This window comes from Pogonomyrmex barbatus, unplaced genomic scaffold (assembly GCF_055798465.1).
Source record: "Pogonomyrmex barbatus isolate J1 unplaced genomic scaffold, ASM5579846v1 scaffold2, whole genome shotgun sequence".
Taxonomy (NCBI): Eukaryota; Metazoa; Arthropoda; class Insecta; order Hymenoptera; family Formicidae; genus Pogonomyrmex; species Pogonomyrmex barbatus.
Genome location: NW_028297116.1, coordinates 23,776,107 through 23,795,418, shown reverse-complemented (window position 1 = coordinate 23,795,418; position 19,312 = coordinate 23,776,107). Strand labels below are relative to the sequence as shown.

The 19,312-nt window shown below is 30.5% G+C and overlaps 2 protein-coding genes across 4 annotated transcripts; one reads left to right on the top strand and one right to left on the bottom strand.

Moving 5' to 3' along the window:
- Positions 1-1,521: 1,521 nt before the first annotated feature.
- Nop56 (Nop56 ribonucleoprotein) lies at positions 1,522-3,887 on the top strand. Of its 2 annotated transcripts, XM_089077329.1 has the most exons (3): positions 1,522-1,683; positions 2,292-2,854; positions 2,930-3,887. In XM_089077329.1, exons 1-3 carry the CDS (start codon positions 1,681-1,683, stop codon positions 3,822-3,824), a joined length of 1,461 nt encoding a protein of 486 aa, XP_088933455.1. In that variant the 5' UTR covers positions 1,522-1,680; the 3' UTR covers positions 3,825-3,887. The 2 variants fall into 2 exon arrangements, with proteins under 2 accessions (XP_088933455.1, XP_025075178.2); XM_025219393.2 differs by lacking the exon at positions 1,522-1,683 and having other exon boundaries at positions 2,268-2,854.
- A 229-nt stretch (positions 3,888-4,116) lies between these two features.
- Positions 4,117-18,854, bottom strand: lqfR (clathrin interactor lqfR). Of its 2 annotated transcripts, XM_025219392.2 has the most exons (9): positions 18,564-18,834; positions 15,361-15,440; positions 15,148-15,269; positions 14,548-14,924; positions 14,238-14,439; positions 13,549-14,074; positions 13,251-13,397; positions 9,135-9,365; positions 4,117-8,913 (listed from the first exon to the last, which is right to left on the bottom strand). In XM_025219392.2, the coding sequence occupies exons 1-9, from the start codon at positions 18,602-18,604 to the stop codon at positions 8,822-8,824; spliced, it is 1,818 nt and encodes a 605-aa protein (XP_025075177.2). In that variant the 5' UTR covers positions 18,605-18,834; the 3' UTR covers positions 4,117-8,821. The 2 variants fall into 2 exon arrangements, with proteins under 2 accessions (XP_025075177.2, XP_011643735.2); XM_011645433.3 differs by lacking the exons at positions 4,117-8,913; positions 9,135-9,365 and adding an exon at positions 9,852-12,915 and having other exon boundaries at positions 18,564-18,854.
- Positions 18,855-19,312: the final 458 nt, after the last annotated feature.

Genomic DNA, 19,312 nt, shown 5'->3' with positions numbered 1-19,312 from the left:
TAAATTTCACGATTTATTTTTGTCAAACAGATATTTTAACAGATATTTTACAAAAGAAAGAAACTAATATGACCTAATATCCCAGCGAGAAATGTTAATGGAATCGACACACATCGAGTCAACATCGAATCGAAATGTATATGAATGTATAAAAAATTAATATATTGATAAATGTATATATTTTTGTCAATATTAATCAATCCTTTAGTCTAATAAAAGAAAAATTATGCGAACGTAAATATATATATATATATAAAATTATATTATACATTCTCATCTACAATTTGTCGATGTAACATGGACTCGCACCATCTATTTTACGAGACATGATTTTATCGGCAGTGTCGCAAAATAGATGTGACTTCCACGTAGTTCCACGGCTCAATTATAGACGTTGATGGCGGTAGTGTATGGTGATTTTTACGGTGTCACGAAAAAGGTCGGCGTGGCCGCTCTCAGGTTCCTCTCTGCCTATAGTATCTGTCAATTTCGACGCATGTGCAGAAAGGAGTATCACTCGTATATCTTTCTCTCTCGCACTTTGGACACGCTTTTGGTGCCAATATTCCCCCTCCATGCCTATATACTCAATGATTTAACACGTTGCAATTGATCACCAGCCACTCGCGTTTGAGGAAAACCTCTAGGCACCGGTCGATGTGAATGGTTGTGATCAATCGCAACGTGGTCAAACGGGATCCCGTCGGTGTCATGGGCCTAAAAAAGGCGTAAAAATGGTCTAATCACATTCATGTATTCTCTCCACAATTAACTATGATTGGTCAATTCATGTGGCTTGCGATACCGACATGCGATGTATTATAAAACAAGCCTAAGTCTGTTTTACAATGCGTTGTGCGTGTTGTAATTTGTGGCTTGTGACACCGACACACTACACGTTATAGAACCAACCCAAGGCTTGTTCTATAATACGTTGCATGTTGGTGTCGCAAGCCGCAAACCACAAGAATTGATTCATCGCTGATGAATGTGGGGAAAATATTTGATTGTGATTGATTCCCTATTCTTACAACTCACGACATTGACAGACGACGCATTGTAGAACAGATCTGAGATTTGTTTTACAATACGTCGCATGTCGATGTCGCAAACCACAAGCCACAAGATTGACCAACCACGGACGAATGTGAGGAGAATACTTGATTGGCCCATTCTTACGGCCCAATACCCATATTGACAGACGACGCATTGTAAAATAGGTCTAAAGCCTTGTGTTCACGATGCTAGAAATCGATCCGAGATCTCACAGAGAAAAAAATTGACCAATTGCAGTGATTATTTTCAATTGATCAATATGATTGGTCAATTTTCTCTTCATTCGAGATCTCGAACCGATTTCTAGCATTGTGTACACAAGGCTTAAGCCGCGCCATAAGCGCCTTGTTCTACAATACGTCGGATGTTGGTGCCACAAGAATTGACCAATTACAGTCGAATGAGAAGAATATTTGAGTGTGATTGGCCCAATCTTACGTCCCATGGTCTATGACACTGATACACGATGCATTGTAGAACAAGCCTAAGATCTCCATATTCGGTATTCCACATACTGCTACATCGTACACATGGTTGAAATTTACTGAAATTTTCCGAGGTCTTAAGTGCGAAGACTTTTTTTTATAGAATCGTAGAAAGAATAAAAAACAAAATTTTCAAAAAATGGTAAGCTCAAATAATAACTTTCGAATCGCAATGTCTTATCCGAGTTATAATTTCGAATTGTCTTTAACGTCGTATCGACTAGTGCAAGGTATCGGTATACGAGTATGATAGTTAAATTTTAAATTTTATTGTGCAATTAATTCTTAATTAATATTAGATTTTTGAAGTAAAAATGAATATTTTGCAAAATTTCGTTTGCATGTTTTGGACATGATTATTTGATTAATAATTATGTCATTTAGGATGTTAACCTCTAGAAAATGTACAAATATTTAAAAATAAAACAATTGTAACAATATAATAGAAATAATAATAAAAAATTTAGTAGAATATAATATAATTAATATATGCAATATAACGCTCTCTCATCTGATTTTCCTATAATTCTATAAATTTGTAAATTGTATTTGGATAGAATATATTCTGAAAAGGAAAATCGTTACTTAAGGCTTGTTTTTTTAATTTCAGTTTTTGGATGTCAATAAGTTAGAAAATAATATTTTTGATAATAATTTACAGCAGTGCATGTTGATTCTATGATAAAAATGAAAAGCAAATATATTTTTGCTTATACATGGATGCATTAATATTAAATGCTTATGTTACAGCTTTTCATTTTATTTGAACATGCTGCTGGATATGCTATATTCCGTATTAAGGAATTTGAAGAGATTGGAATGCTGTTACCTCAAGTGGAAGAATCTGTAACAGATCTGTCACGATTTCGTAACATCATAAAACTTCTTGCATTTTCACCTTTCAAATCAGCACTCTCAGCTCTGGAAAATATTAATAGCATTTCTGAAGGAATTGTTACAGAGGATTTAAAACTTTTTTTAGATTCTTGTTTTGGTGAATTTGCCAAACAGGATGTTGTTCTTGGTGTTGCTGATCCTAAACTTGGTGCCCATATTACTGAAACTATAAATATAAAATGCGACCATGTCAATGCTATTCCTGAAATTATAAGAGGAATAAGATTTCATTTCCACAATATGATAAAAGGCTTTACGTCTCAAAACTCAACAATAGCACAGCTAGGTCTTGGACATAGTTATTCAAGAGCAAAAGTTAAATTTAATGTGAATCGAGTAGACAACATGATCATTCAGAGTATAGCTTTATTGGATCAATTAGATAAGGATATTAATACTTTCAGCATGCGTATACGGTATTATATAACATTTTTCTTGAATATGCCACAAAATAAATATGAAAATTTGATTTTTATTTTATTTGATTTTAGAGAATGGTACAGTTATCACTATCCAGAGCTTGCAAAGATTGTTCCAGAGAATTATACATACGCGAAAGTAGCACAAGTAATAAAAAACAGAAAGGAATTGACAGATGATAAAATGATGGAATTAGAAGAAATTGTTATGGATAATTCAAGGGCTCAGGCCATTGTCAATGCAGCCAAATCATCTATGGGCATGGATATAAGTCCAGTTGATTTAATGAATGTTGAAATCTTTGCTGGACGCGTTGTCAAATTGGTGGACTACAGAAAGAAGATGTCCGAATATTTAACATCAAAAATGGCAGGAGTAGCACCTAATCTAGCTACTTTAATTGGAGATCAAGTCGGCGCTAGATTAATAGCACATGCTGGATCGCTTACTAATTTAGCGAAGGCACCGGCATCCACTGTTCAGATATTGGGAGCGGAGAAAGCTTTGTTCAGAGCATTAAAAAGCCGCGGAAAATCGAATACTCCAAAATATGGACTTTTGTTCCATTCTACTTTTATCGGTCGCGCTGGCACTAAAAATAAAGGTAGAATTGCGAGGTACTTGGCGAACAAATGCTCCATTGCTTCTAGAATCGATTGTTTCGCGGAAATACCAACAAAGATATTTGGTGAGAAATTACGACAACAAGTAGAAGAAAGACTAGATTTCTTCACAACTGGTAAGGAACCGAAGAAAAATTTGGACGTAATGAAAGAAGCATTAGAGGAAACGGCACACATGTTAGCTGCTCAGAAAAAAGAAACCGAGAAGAAAAAGAAACAGAATAAAAAAAGAAAACATGATATACTCGAAAATGGCGAAGAAAATGGGCACATCGGAAACGGCGAAGTAAATATGTCGTTGCAGAAAAAGAAGAAGAAAAAATCGAAACAGATTGACGAATAAAAAAATTTTTGTATGTATCTTTTAAAGCTGAGATAAAATAAAATATACTTCTTTGCATACAAACTTATTTGGAAATATTTCTATAAAAGTTTTTACTTAGTAGTAGTTAATTATAATTTTCTTCTCTTTGTACTAATGTGTAATTATACTTGTGTCTATTATAACGTATCTTTATAACGTCGACATATTCTGTATCTACAGATTTATATATTACATGCAGACATTACTGTTTTTTTTTTTTTTTTTTACAATAATATAAGAATATATGAAAATATGAACAATAGAATAGAAATTTTAATAAACAATTTTTTATGATATTGTTTTTTTACATCAAGATATACAGTTTTTGTATTGAAGAAAATCCTTACACATTGTAATATACCAAAATTATCGTAGATTGATGATAATTTGATGAGAATTGTAAGATTCAGATTCTATGAAAATAATAGAAAAATATACAAAAGCAAAACGGAATCTAACAATTCTTACTTTCTCTGAATTTAATAAGAACAAGAAAAGGTAATATTGAGGTAATCTTAATGATAAGTGGAAATACATAATTTCATATGTTTACACCAGCACCAATCAGCATTTAATAACTAAGTTTGTAAAGTGTAAGATAAATACCTAAACAATAATTATATAATGAAATTATTAGCAAGTCTATTTTAGCAAGTCTCGGAGTCTTATAAATCAATTGAGTTATTTAAGTATCGGATCATATGTAAATACTGTAAGCAATATATACTATCCTGCCATATTTGGAGAATTAATAATTGTTAAGGTTCGGTTGTCTCTCTGCAACCATATTGAATTATGACGTCGAGGCGAAAAATGTAAAAAGTTTCTTGCGTCGTATAACTTTGTCTTGTACTTTTCCTTTAAAAACATTATATTTTCATGGTACACTGCTTAGCTCATCAGAAATCACCAGATCACTAGATCTAGTTGTTTCTAATAGCTGAGCAGTGATCATTATTTCAAGAATTATTTTACACTTTTACATGATTTATTGGACAGATATCTTACTTTCTGATATTTTTTACAAATTTTAAGAATTTTACGAAAATATCATGTTTTTAAGGAAAAAGTATGAGATAAAGCTATATGACAAAAATCTTTTTAGATGTGTGCAAGAAACTTTTTACATGTCATTTCTCACCTCTGACATCACACAACCCATATCGCGCCGCGAGAGAATCGAGCCTTAACTAAGCGAATTTCATATTAAATCGTATATTTCACATTTATACAATAGATTATGTAGATATCTTATACGCGCGATTAATATTGATATGTATATTAAAAATCAATAAATATTACAATGTTTATTGATACAAAATGTATTAAAGATTTCGTTGATATAAAAAAAATGATTAGAATTTTATAATTTTCAAATTTTTTTTTATAATATACTTTATGAAGATGAAAACTTAGAGAATTTTTAATGATATCACTTCAGTTAGTCTAAACGTCATAAATAATATTATCGCGCGTAAATAATGCAAAAATGTAATGTATATATTTTTTAAACATAGAATAATAATTTATATCTTGTGCAAAGTATCATAGAATTTGTCAGCTATAAGACAATTAATTTCAATAGGTGTAATTTGTGTTAACCATAAGTTTTACAAAAGGTTTTATAACATTAAACTGTACATGCACCCTTGTAATAAAAAATTTAATCGGCTAATAATTCTTTATGCGTTGACTAAAACGATTTTTCTCTTTTTTTATATATCTTTGTACAATATATATTTTTATATTTGAAAAATATATCGCCTTGCCTATGTTAATAATTATCTCGTCTCATATAAAATATTCAAACAATGGAAAAAGTAAAGGACCCATTTGCCCTTACGAAATTCAGTCTCTGATATTCGCATGAAAGTTCACCTTTATGATCTCATTGAGTCAAATTTATAGAGCAAAACTAAATAATTAGAGAACTATTCGACATGATCCTCTTTCCTATGTAATTAAAGAATGATTTCTATTATCAATTGTTTTTAAGATTTATAGTCAATCTCATATATAGTATAGTACTAATACTATATATTATATATTTTTTTGTGAAAATAAATAATTAAATCATTCTTATAAGATGTATATAATAAATGTAATAATAATCTAACTTTGCTATTGAGTTCAAAATGATTCCTGTTTGTAAATTTTTGTTTGCATATTGCTATTAAAAAGAAGAGAATAAAATATATCTTATATATCTTATCCAAAAGGATGAAATATATCATCTCCTCTCTTCTTTTTAAATATATATATATATCATATATATTATTATGTTGTGTGTGTGTGTGTGTGTGTGTGTGTGTGTGTGTGTGTGTGTGTATATACATATGATGTACATGTAACAATTTCTAGCGATGTAAATTTTTTTATTATATAATAAAAATTAAGATTTTTGTAACATATTAAATAAAATATCTTAATATCAGCAAAGATAGAGTAAATTAAAAACAAGATGTAAATATAATTTTGTGTGCGCACATACACACACACACACACACACACACACACACACACACAAATACACACATACAAAACATAATAATATATTAATTACTGCTTAGAATTAATTAGACATAATGACAATTCCAAACATTAATATAAACATTAACATTAAAGAATATTATTTCATTGGTAGTAAGATATAATCAAATGCGAATGATTTTTCGCCACACAGTTTATAATAATTGTATATCATGTAATAATAAAGATTATAATTTCTTTTAATTCATGTTAATTATATGATCAATGAATTCTTATTGAATTTTTGGATCATAATCGCGTATGTAATTGAATCGAATACGAAAATTTTCTTATATTAATTTTATGTATAATTTCATTCGAGCTTTCGTGATAAAAGAAATACTAAAAATACATCCTTCTATCTACATTCTTTTCTACGAAAGAAAATTAATGTGATTGTAATTTATCCTGCCATAATAATCATAAGAAGGAAGCACTTATTAATAATATCCTCTAATAATTCATTTTTTCCTCACATAACTCCTAAGCTGCCTTTATTTTACATACAAGTTTTTAAGACTATCGTAATCATCTTTCATAATCTATTAATTTTAAAAGCATCAACCTTCATTGTATCCATGTTCCAGACATTATATATACATATAATGACAAGTGTATGCAACTAATTAGATTATTCTTCCGAATTTTTTATAGTATGTGTACATTTTTTTATGATACATCTTATCTATAAGGCATAATCCCGATTCTTTTCCAAGATTAATATACATATATAAAATACATAGTAATAATTCCTGTCGAATTTGTTCCCGCGCAATTCGCAAGTGTTATGACACATATTACTGAAATTACATGCATTTACTGTTTGTTTCTGTTTTTATTTTCTAAAATAATAATAGGGTAAAATTGCATAAGTTGGGCGATCTCACGGATTTCAATGATCTTGATATATATTGTCAAGGGCATGTTCATCATTCTGAGCAATAATCCGAAGGTTTTAATCGTTGCTCGCTGTTTATTAAAAAGTTATTAACAAATAAATTTGAAAATATAAATGTATATTTAACTTAATAATTTGAACTTTAATTAGTATAATATCTCAATATATGCATATTTGCACATTTAATTAATACTTTAGGCGGAAAAGATTAATTTTTCTTGGCGCTCATTGTTTTTTAAAATGTTAAAAACAAGTCATAAGTCATTTTATCTTATACTAAACATATAGATTTGAGTTAAACTTTACGTAGAAAATTGTAAACCCATGTGGAACCTCGCTTCGAGTTAAAAAGTGTGTGCGTAGAAACAGTATGTTCCGCCCCTGCCCCCCTACGGGGGACTCCACTATCAAAAGACCTAATCTAACCCAACTCATATCACAATGTAGATAAATATCATTGTATATCACATCATCATTGTACATATGTCATATTTAACTACCGCCCGTGGGGAGGGGGGGAGACACACTGTCTTCACGCATACTTTTCAACACGAAACAAGGTTCTACATGGGTTTACAATTTTTCACAATGATTTTTAACTATCATTGTAATACGGGTTGGGTTAGGTTAGATCTTTTGATAATGGAACCCCTCCCATAGGAAAAGGGGGGCAGAACACTGGGTGCTTTCCATTTAAGTATCATTTTGTCCTTGTTAATCATTGAAAGCCAAGAAAAATAGAACGATATTTGTGTCGACTTATGTCACTAAATGGAAAGCACTCACTCTCCACGCATACACTTTTTAACACGAAACAAGATTCCATATGGGTTTACAATTTTCTACGCAAAGTTGAACTCAAACGTATACGTTTAGTACAATATGAAACGATTTATGGCTTCAGCATTTATATAAATTATCATATTTTTCAAACTTCTTTTGTTTATAACTTTTTAATAAATATCGAGCGATGGCTAAAATTTTTTGATTGTTACTCAGGATGATGACCTTGACAATATCAAGATCATTGAAATCTGTGAGGTCGCTCAACTTATGCAGTTTTACCAATAATAGGTTTAAACTATTATCAGGATGCTTCGCAATAAGTAGGAAAAATGATTAATTTCTTTATATATTATTAGTTATTATTATTACATTATCTGCATTTATGCTTATTTATTAGTTTTTATGTAAATTCCAATTGTTAAGAATTTGTGTATCATAGTTATTTCTCACATAAATGAAAATTATAAAATACTGACAAATGCTTCAATTTATCCTTTCGAATTGTCTTCTGAACACATGTCTGACATACATGCCTTTTAAAACAACACGTTATACCTAGAGCTGAACGCTAATAGAAAATATGTGTCGATATATATATTCATTTAACGTTGAACCCTGTACAAATTGGCTTTAGTTCAGATGGAAAATATAAGATCTCATACCTCGATCGAAATAATTAGTAACAAGTTTCTATGTAAAGCTTCAATTCTTGTATATTGTGTTTTGAAACTTTGAGTTTTAGCTTAAGTCATTTGATAATCCTTTACTGGAATGCAGGAAAAAATGTTGCATTGGCTTGTTGCTGCTGATTATATGGTAGAGGTTGCACTGGTGACATATATCCCATTCCTAGTGCTACAAGCAATACATAATTTTATCCTTACTTGTATATTTTTGCATATGAAATGAAATAACTACAATAATAGTTGATCAAGAGATAATCTGAATCATAAACAATTAAATTTCAGAATATCACATTATTTCAATTTATGATGAAAATTGATAATTTTATAAAAGCAGGACTTGATAGAAAAGTGATCTTCTTACATTCTTAACAGATTTAAGAAATTACTTACGTCCTATCTTGGTCTGATGTTGTGGACTATTGCTAGCCAATTGGTTCATCGTTGGTGCTGGACCAGTTTGTTTCGTTTTACTACCCATTATATTATCGAGATCAATATTCAATCCCGAGCCAACCCAGGTCGAACCGACCTGTGTAGAAGATGTATTGCTAGATGCTTGATTCCTAATATTGGTGGATGTAGGTGGAAGAAGGTTTGTAACGGATGATAACTCGATCGATCCTAAAGATGATACTAATTTTAGTTTGTAGCATATATTACTTATTATTATTTCATATCTATATATTTCTATATATATTCTATATATTTAGTTCTTTATATATCTATATATTTATATATTTAGTTATATATATATATATCTATATATTTATATATAGATATATATATAAATATATAGATCTCTATATATCTATATATTTAGTTCTTTTCAAAATTTCAACACAAATTTATATATATAAAATAATTTTAATATTCTATTAAAGTATATAATAATAGAAAGCGGACTTACTTTAATTAATATTAATTCTATATATTATTTAATTTAAAATATTTAAATATATTGCATTAACTTAAATTAAAAATTAATACATTACATACTAAATTATAAGTTATATAAATATGTGTTGAATATTTTATCACATGGAAAAATTAATGTTTTGGATCATTAATAATATACAAGTGTGATGGGTATCAATTAAAATTATAAAATTTGATAATAAAATATTTATATTTTAAACTCGTAGCATATCATTCAGTTTACAACTTTTATGAAGTTACAGGATTTCACGTAATTTTTTGTAATGTAATTTACACAAAAAAAGCAATTTTAAAAGTCAGATTTCGCATGAAAATGTACATACACATAATATTTATACAATATCTAATGATTGTAATATGTAATATAGATATAAAAAATTTTTTCTGATAATAATTGACTGCATATTTTTGTTCTATGCACAATTAAATGCAAAGCTTATAATGAAATTGATGAAGGACAGAATTTTTGCGTTTAAAATCCTGCAATTTGCATCATGTTCACCATTAACGACATTCTGCGATAATAAAAGCCATTCTCTTATTTCCATCAAGGGTTCGGACAGTTCATCGATGACGGCCTCTTTCGGCACCGCAATAAGTACAGATCCGATATTTTCTGTAACGGCTAATCGCACTACCGCTTCGTCGTGATTTCTCATTGTCCACATAAGCTCCAATATTTCTTTACCCATTTTTGTCGCCAGCGGACAATTTTGCGCCGCTAACATTATAGTAGATAATGTTTTCAGGAAACGTAACAATAAAATATTTTCCTGATCTATATAAATCTTTAAGTCTTTAAGTTTATAAGTATCTTGACGGCCAAAGCCATGCAAAAGCGGATAAAAAAATGAAGATGCTACATTTCCAAAGTGATTAATATATAACTTGGGAGATTTAGAATTATTTGCAAATCGTCTCGTATGCGATGCAATTCTTTTGTCGACAATTCTTTGTTTTATAAATTGAGTCTCTGACGATTCTAGACCGATATCAAAGTCTTCATTACACCATACTTGCTGTTTTCTATTTTCTTCCGTATTGATAAAAAGTGATATACAACTCGGAACTCGGAACTTCTCTTTAATCGCCGTATTTACGGTAACATCGATGTTATCTGCATCATCAATATCGATTTTTGATAACTGTTTGGCAGACTCGGCTAATATATTCAAGAACAATAATCGATGATTCAGTGAATATTTTCCATCCTCGTAGAATTCTTTGCAAAGAAACTCGGCACATTCTTTCGGATGCACAGTTACAATCGCTACACAACATTTGAAAACTATGAGTTCAAAGTTCTCCACGTAAGAATGTTGCTTTAATGTAACGAAAAGCTGCAAGAGTTCTATTGCAAAAGATACATCATCGTCCGGCAATTGTGTTAATATTAACTCTTCACAAACTAACAAGGATTCAGAGAAAATTTCGGGATTGGAAAACATTTGTTCATCCGTTAAGTTGTCGCGTAAATCCCGTAGATACATTGGATATATCTTACCGTATGGTTTGTCGTCATTCATATCGTAAGGAATCAAATCATCATCGCTATCCATATCTGAATCTTCGTCGCTATTTTGTTTCACTTGCTCTTTTGCTTCGTTCTTTTTTGTTTGATTATCTCTTATCACATTATTTTTTGGCGGATATGTATTTTTTTCAGTTTTTTCATTTGACAGATTTACGACATTGGGTAAGATATTGCAATCAATACCCAATTCATAAATCTTTCTGCTACTCAAAGAATCGAAAACAATATTTCCAATTATCAAGTCACCGTTTCGCTCATATTGTTCTTTTAAATTTATAGTCGCTTCAAGTGAATTTAGATTTTTTAAAGATTGAAGTAATTTTAATACATGCACAGGCATGTTCTCATATTCAAATTTTAATTTCGGTGCGTTATCAATATCAGATAAAGAATTTATGCAAATTTCGGCGACCATCATACCCATTGCTCTTAAAGTTATATTTGTACATTCGAGATGAACAGATACTCCGGAAAGTAATAGTTTTTGGCATTCATCTCTTTCAGTATGATTTAAAGTAGTTTTACAAGCTTTTACAGAGAGAATAATTAGTTTTGTAATATATTTGAGTTGTTCCATAGATGTGTGATTCAAAATACTCTTATCCCTCCAAATTTCCAAAAGTTTGACTAATAATTCTGATAAAACATTATTTTCGTTCAAAAAACATGACAGGTAGGAAGTCAAGTTTATAATCAGTTTTTCATCCTCATAATAACGCATTAAAGGAATTTTGCTTGTTAAAACATACTTCCAATTTGGTTCTACTAATAAATTTCCGAAGATGGGATGCATACCGAGTTTTGGATTGCAGTGTTTAAGAAACAATACAGCTATGTATTCAATGGCGGCAGAATTCAATTCGCGAAATATATTCTCAACTAAATGTCGCTCGTTCTTTTTATTTTCGAGACAGTACTCTTCTAAAATATCGGCGAAGTACGTAAAATCGATTGGCTTCAAGTTAATTACAATTTTGCTAATTAAAAACGAGAGTGCAGTTGTTTTTGATTTAATATCATATTTGCATAACTCGTTGATAAACGATATGGCGCAAGATATATGAAAACAGAGTATTTTTATATATACTTGTGGCGTATAAGAGTTAGGTATGTTGAATTGCAATTTATTTGATATACGACTGGGCAGGGAGATCAAAATTTGTGTTGTAGCTCGCCAAGTCTGATCGAGTTCTTCTTCCTGTATGTAAGATCGTACTTCGTCTTTACATGCGTCCAATATTCCTGAAAATATTGCCTCGCTCTTTAGCAGATTCTCTAATAACATTGAAATAACACGAGTTTTCTTCTCATCTTTGGATTCATTTAATGCGATAGTCAAGGTTCTCAAAGCTTCCGACAATATAAAGACAGTTGCACCATCAACGATTATCAATTTCTCAATCAAGGAATCCAGGCCATTTTCGTTTAGTGGCCAATCACGATTAAATTTATCAATTATTTCTTCTAAAATTCTTCCGTACAGTATGGCATCTACTTTTGCATCGAAATCAAGACCACTATATTTCTGAAGAGTCACAGGTCCTGGTAAAAATCTGATGTAATTTGAAATGCATGATCTCATTCTTTTCAAATCGGTGCAACTTTTAATATCGTACATGGTACACAATACTTCCAATAATTGATTGGCACTATTATTGGAGAGATTCTCAATTGACGCGATGCTCTCTTCGTTTTTACAGGCTGCAAGGAAAGATTAACTTGGGGGAATTAATTTCAAACTCCAGGGATATGTATTTCACACACAGATTTCTTTCACGGAAAAGCATGCAACAACTTAAGATTTTTATATTTATTATAAAATAACTACATATGATTAATAATATTAAACTAATTTGCAAATATTCCCATGTTAATTTCATCATAAAATGTGTGTACATTATATATTACACAAATATCGTATATGTATGCGTTACATACAATTTTATAAGTACAAGAAAATATTACTGATAAAAGTTTTGATAATCATGTAATTTAAGAAATTAAATTATATTTCTTAATTGTGCACATATACTCACCTGTGTAATTGATGACATTAGTAGGTGTATTATTCTTTCCCATAAAAATGTTCGAATTGTTAGGACTATTTATTCGATTATCAGCTAACCTCATGGCTGGAGTATTCAAACTATCCAAATCTGATAAGAGGTCCGTGTTTGAAGTTACTAAAAGAAATAATAAAAAATTATCTTTTTTTATAAAATTATTAATTACTCTCTAAAATTATTCTATGAAAACTCGCTATCATCCCCGTTAAATTAAACTTCAAAATTTCCATATGTTTATTCCGTATAGTCGTAGCATATAATTTCATACCTGTATTGTTATTTGTAATTTGATTATTGAGACTTTGTGGTGTTAAAGAATCAAATAAATCGTTAGATGTCTTTTGAATAGCAATAGATCCAGCAAATGCTGTTGTGCCTGTTGTTTGCATCGTATTAGCGTACATTGCATTACTATTCGTCATATTATTTGTTATTGGATTATTCATGGTTGATATTGCTGCACCCATCAGATTGATTTGTGATTGCGGCTGATTTGGGGGATTAGATATAGTGACATTATTAAAAGCGGATGTGAAGTCGGCAAACTCATCGTTGCTCTCTTTCATCTTAGCTGCTGCAGGGTTATTGAACGCACTAGTAAAATCGCCAAAATCTATGTTTGTATTTTGTGATTGAGCGAATGACTGAATGTTTGCACGTGGATTAAAATCATCATCATCTAGTTTACTATTATCACTTTGCGATTCGAAAATATCGTTTAATATATCGTTTTTGGTCTTTTGTTGATTCGTCGGTGATGACTGACTATTATTCTGCTGTACTGGTGTATTATTCTGCAAATAAAAGATACACTCCAATTATTTTATAATATTATATCTAACACAATTATTATAATGTATCATAATAATTGTGTAATATTATTGTAATTCTTACAAATTTTATTATATAAATGAACAAAACAAATAAGAAAACGAAATTTATATTTCTTAAACTCACATTAGATTGCTCTTTTCCATAATTTGCCGCTGCTCCAAGATCTACTTTTTTAATAATTCTCGTTCGTGCTGGGGAAGCATTTGCAGAAGATATTTGAGTAGATTTACCAATTTGATTTATATTGTCTAATGTATCTCTATATTCCCTTCCGCCTTTTTTCGGGCTAGTATCATTGTCTGAATCTTCTCTTTCACCATCATCGCTGTAATATAAAAGCATGAAAGTTATATAACGAAATTATTTATTCAAGCTATAGCATATTTTGCTTTAAATGCACATACAATAAGAAATGCAAACATTAAACATGTACCTGTTATTTGCGTCCTCAAATCCTTTCCCACGACTGTCCCAATCATTATACGTTTCTACGCTAGACTTATTCCACTTGGGACTATCCATCCACCTATCACCACCTCCAAATCTCATACCCATCGCTTCGCTCGATAAGCCGACGTACTTATCTTTATTTTTCTTAGCTTTCTTTCTTTCTTCTCTAAGTTTATCATCGTCTTGGATAAAATCAATTAATTCTCTAACCTTATGTCTAATGTTTATTCCTTGATCTTTCCCAAATTCGTCGATATAGGTATAATTTTCTAAAGACCTGAGGTCATAAATGTGCTCGCGTGACGACGTGACGACCCGTTCTGAGCCATTACGAACTAAATAATTAAGAAGAAGCAGTGACTGTAAAAAAAATACAAATTAATACAAATTAATAAAATTAAAATAAACTAATAAAATACAGATAGAGAATAAAATGCATTTATATATTCATTTATATATATGTATGCATTTTATTCACTGTTTTATAATATAATAATCCTGCCTTCAATCTTCTATATAATAAGTTTATTGTTTCTCAGATGCCTTGAGTGTGACGTAATAATTGCAAGGAAAACGATCGTACCTTGTACGTTCGTCGCCAATTTCGTTTATTCTCTTGCAACATCCTTTTCCAGAGCATGGACATTACCTCTGGAAATTGCTCATATGTGAATGTAGCTTGAGCCAGTTCTTGCATCATTGCACCTTAAAAAGTAACGCATTCGGTATAATCAATTTGTACATATTCCCAATATTTAGTAAAATATTTATCGGAGAAGAAGATCGCCAATCATACCTGTGGGACCCCATGCATCGTCATTGGTTGCCTCTCGAACTTTAGCCTCTGTTTCCGTATAATTCATCACGACGTTGGTCCTATAAATGCAGTCATTATAATGTCACAGACGTAGATCATAAAACTATATAGAACTATAAATCATACGTAATCGGATAACTAAATTACGCGTGTAATAATGTCATGCTACACTCGTCACCGAGTATCGATTACACGGTATGGTAATTATTTTCGCAAAAAACACTCGATAATTTTTTAATGTCCATCTAATTCCCGCCGTATGTATACACACGTTGCGGATAACATGCATAAACACACGATGCCGTTTACATCGTAGCCCATATATAAGCTTTTACAGCCAGATCACGCGAAAGAGTTACAATAATGATTTTCCTATTATTAACGTCATACTATCTATGCGGAATAATTAAAAATAGATACAGCAACAGTCTTTCTTTCTTTCTCTCTCTCCCTTTCTCTCTTCCTAGTTTTCCCTCTTTTTTTGTTACCTTAATTTGGTCTGCAAACACATAATGTATACACAAGTGCATGCATTCGTGCAATGACAAAAGTGCATATAGCCGAATGAATTACGTAAATGATTACAGTTTAAAGCTGTTATATAGGCTTGCAAGGCACCTCATATTTATTACGTTGGATCATAACCCGAGATTAATTTATTAAGTTCATTAATTCAAAAGGATAATTACAAATCTAATTTATTGTAATTATTATTTTGAATCCGAGTTTCTTGGTCATTTTTAATCAATGCCGTGTATTAAATAAAATTTATTTAATAATTTATTATAAAAAATATTAAATAAATAATGTTCATTTTCAAAATAATTTATTAATCCTTTTAAAAGATTTTGTAATTATTAGTTCCACATTTTTTTATAGATATTTGTAAATAATAGAAAAAAATAATTTTAAAAAATAATTAATTTTGAAACATTTTCAAATTACTTGTTAAAAACTTTGAAAATAATTTAGGTTTAAAAAAGAGAACATGCATTTAGTAGCTTAGTGTAAAGATATTAATTAAATTTAGAGGTCTCTAAGGTTCTAAAATTAAGCATCAAAGATGGATAAAATTCTTTCTTTCATATATAAAACATATGGAAAACGCTGACAGAATATTGTTAACAGACAATTATTGTTAACAGAAGTTTTTATATCATAATCAGTACTTTATACATTTTGTGTTTATTTTCGTTAGATTTATTTACAATTTTATTACAATTCTATTTTGTGCAATAAAAATTAGAATATATTTGCATTTAAAATTTTTACCTGCAAAATTAAAAATATGCATTGATAGTCTGTAAATTTTATTAATAATTCTATTGTCAGAAATGTCTAATTATTTTAAATTTGTGTATCTAAGATCATTGCTGATTTTAAGGAATTTAAATACATGCTAAAAATTTAAAAGTTGTTACATTTTCAATATGTGTGTACGTGTATGTCATTTTTTGTTAAACTTGTACAGTCAATACAGTTCTTAAAAACAGCATATAAAATTTTCTAAAAACAAATTCAAAACATTTTTATTGATCTATACGTAAAATTAGATTGTCCTAATATCGAATTGAATTCAAATAAATCAGCAGTGTAGTTTTTAAAAAACACAATTTTCAAACTTTTAGTTTGTATTTAGTTTGTATTTTTAAGGCTCGGTTGTCTCTCTGCAGCCATATTGAATTATAACGTCAGAGGCGAGAAATGACATGTAAAAAGTTTCTTGCGTCGTATAGTTTTGTCTTGTACTTTTCCCTTAAAAACATGATATTTTCGTATTTTTAAAACTTGTAAAAAACATCAGAAAGTAAGACACAACCTATATCGCGCCGCGAGAGAACCGAGCCTTAAAATCAGAAATGGTTTTAGATACGCAAATTTAAAATAATTAAAGCTTTCCGGTAATTGTTAGTAAGATTTTATAGACTATCTATGCATATTTTCGATTTTGCTATTAAACATTTTAAATGTAAACACATTCTAATCTTTATCATAAAAAGAATAAAAGTATTATAATCTAACAAAGATGAACAAAATATAAAAAGTCGATTATGAAAATGAAAACTTTTATTAATAATCTGATAACTATATGTAAATAACAATTTTTTAAAATCCTTATCTTTATAAATGTTGATAGAAGTTGCAAAGTCAAAGAATGAAAGAATATGCGCTAGTCAAATACTTTCGTAATTTTAAACGAGTATTCAAGTGCGACCGATAAGAATCGGAATGTCATATCGCTGTCAAATGTATAAACTTGTCTATTGTATCATGTGTGCAAGAAATTAAATGAGATTAAGAGCAAGAAATGGTAAAAAGTACTTATCAGCTCTCTTCTTCTAATTTTTAAAAAACCATTGTTTAAATTTTATTACATATATATTATGAGTAAATTGAAATAAGCTTCAAAGAGATAAAGAAATTTTGAGCCTTTAATCCTAGGATTTTATGAAAATATTTCGCGAGAATAAAAGCGCAAATCTTTGAAATAATAATAGTAAGCTTCTCAAAATTTTTCTATAATTTATAGATTTTAATAAAAGTTCTATTAAAATTAGACTTGCAATTCTAATAAAAGATTATGAACGCAGAATATTTTGAAAAGCACGAGAAAAAATTCGCTTTGAAATTGAAAAAATAAATTGATTTGTTGAAACTAGTAAGTACTGACAAAGTAAGGCTATGCGAATCAGAGAACACATGATGGAGGAGGAGGAGGAGGGGGAACTCCGGCCAACCGTCATTAATCCACAATTATTTTCGAGATATCCATGATTGTTTTACACGTTGTACCCGTGTACTATCGAATCTCAAGGTCGCGCCATAAAATTATGCTCGCCGTTCCAGTTTTACGACTCTCTCTCTATTTTTTTCTCGCTCATTCTCTAGTCTTGCTAACGAGACGTATCGAAAGCGATTGCATTCTTCTACGCGACGTAATCGGCCGAGAGATTTTCATCTCTCGTTCCTTCTTGTGATACGAGATTCGGCGCGTCCGTGTGAGACATTCTTAATAAATCTCGACAGAGTGTATATCACAATTTTTTTTTTCTTAAACCTTATGCGATCACGCAGGGACTGATTAAAAGTGTGTTGACGGGTGAAGCATGAGAGAATATATCCGGAGAAAAAGACAAAAGCAAGGTTATATCCTGGTTCCGCTATCTCAAGATCAAACTTACGCCTTGTCCATCAGTTCTCGTACTTTCCACATGTTCATCATGTTGCTGCGTTGTCACTGTACGCTGCCTCTCTCGTGTACAATTCTCACTCACGACGTGCGATATCCTTTCGGCAGATTTGCTATCGGCAGCACGTCGCAGAACGTTCGCCAGATGTTTTTCGGAGCATCTGATATCCACGACGGCCGAGCGGAACGTCACCAGGCGGTAGCCATGTTATCCCTTCCACGTTTACGTGCACCTCACCGCGGCACAGGTGTCACCCGTTGTCCTGTCACAGAACATATACATATACTAAGAGAAATGAAAGCTCTGTATGTAAGATGGGCAACAAAAGATGAGACACTACCATCTGGTGGTGGAATGCGAACTAAAGTAAATTATGAGTTGACGGGTTTCGTCTCATATATACATGTAATCTTTTCAATATCGAAATTTGAAATAGATATTAAGATATAAAATAGGGATGGGCGATTTTTTCAAAAGTATCGATTTTTTTGATCGATTTAAATCGAAAACTTAAAAATCGATTTACCAAAAAATTGATTGTCAAAGAATCGAACCATCAAAGATCGATTTTTTTATCTAATTTTACAAAGGCTGTGTTTCGAAATTTACTACCAGTATTGAAAATCTGTAATATACGTGACCTGAACTACGTGTTTTCAGTACTGGCAGTGAGTATCGAAACGCAGCCTACATGGTATATTTGAAATAAGTACACTTTTTTTATAATGACAATATTTTTG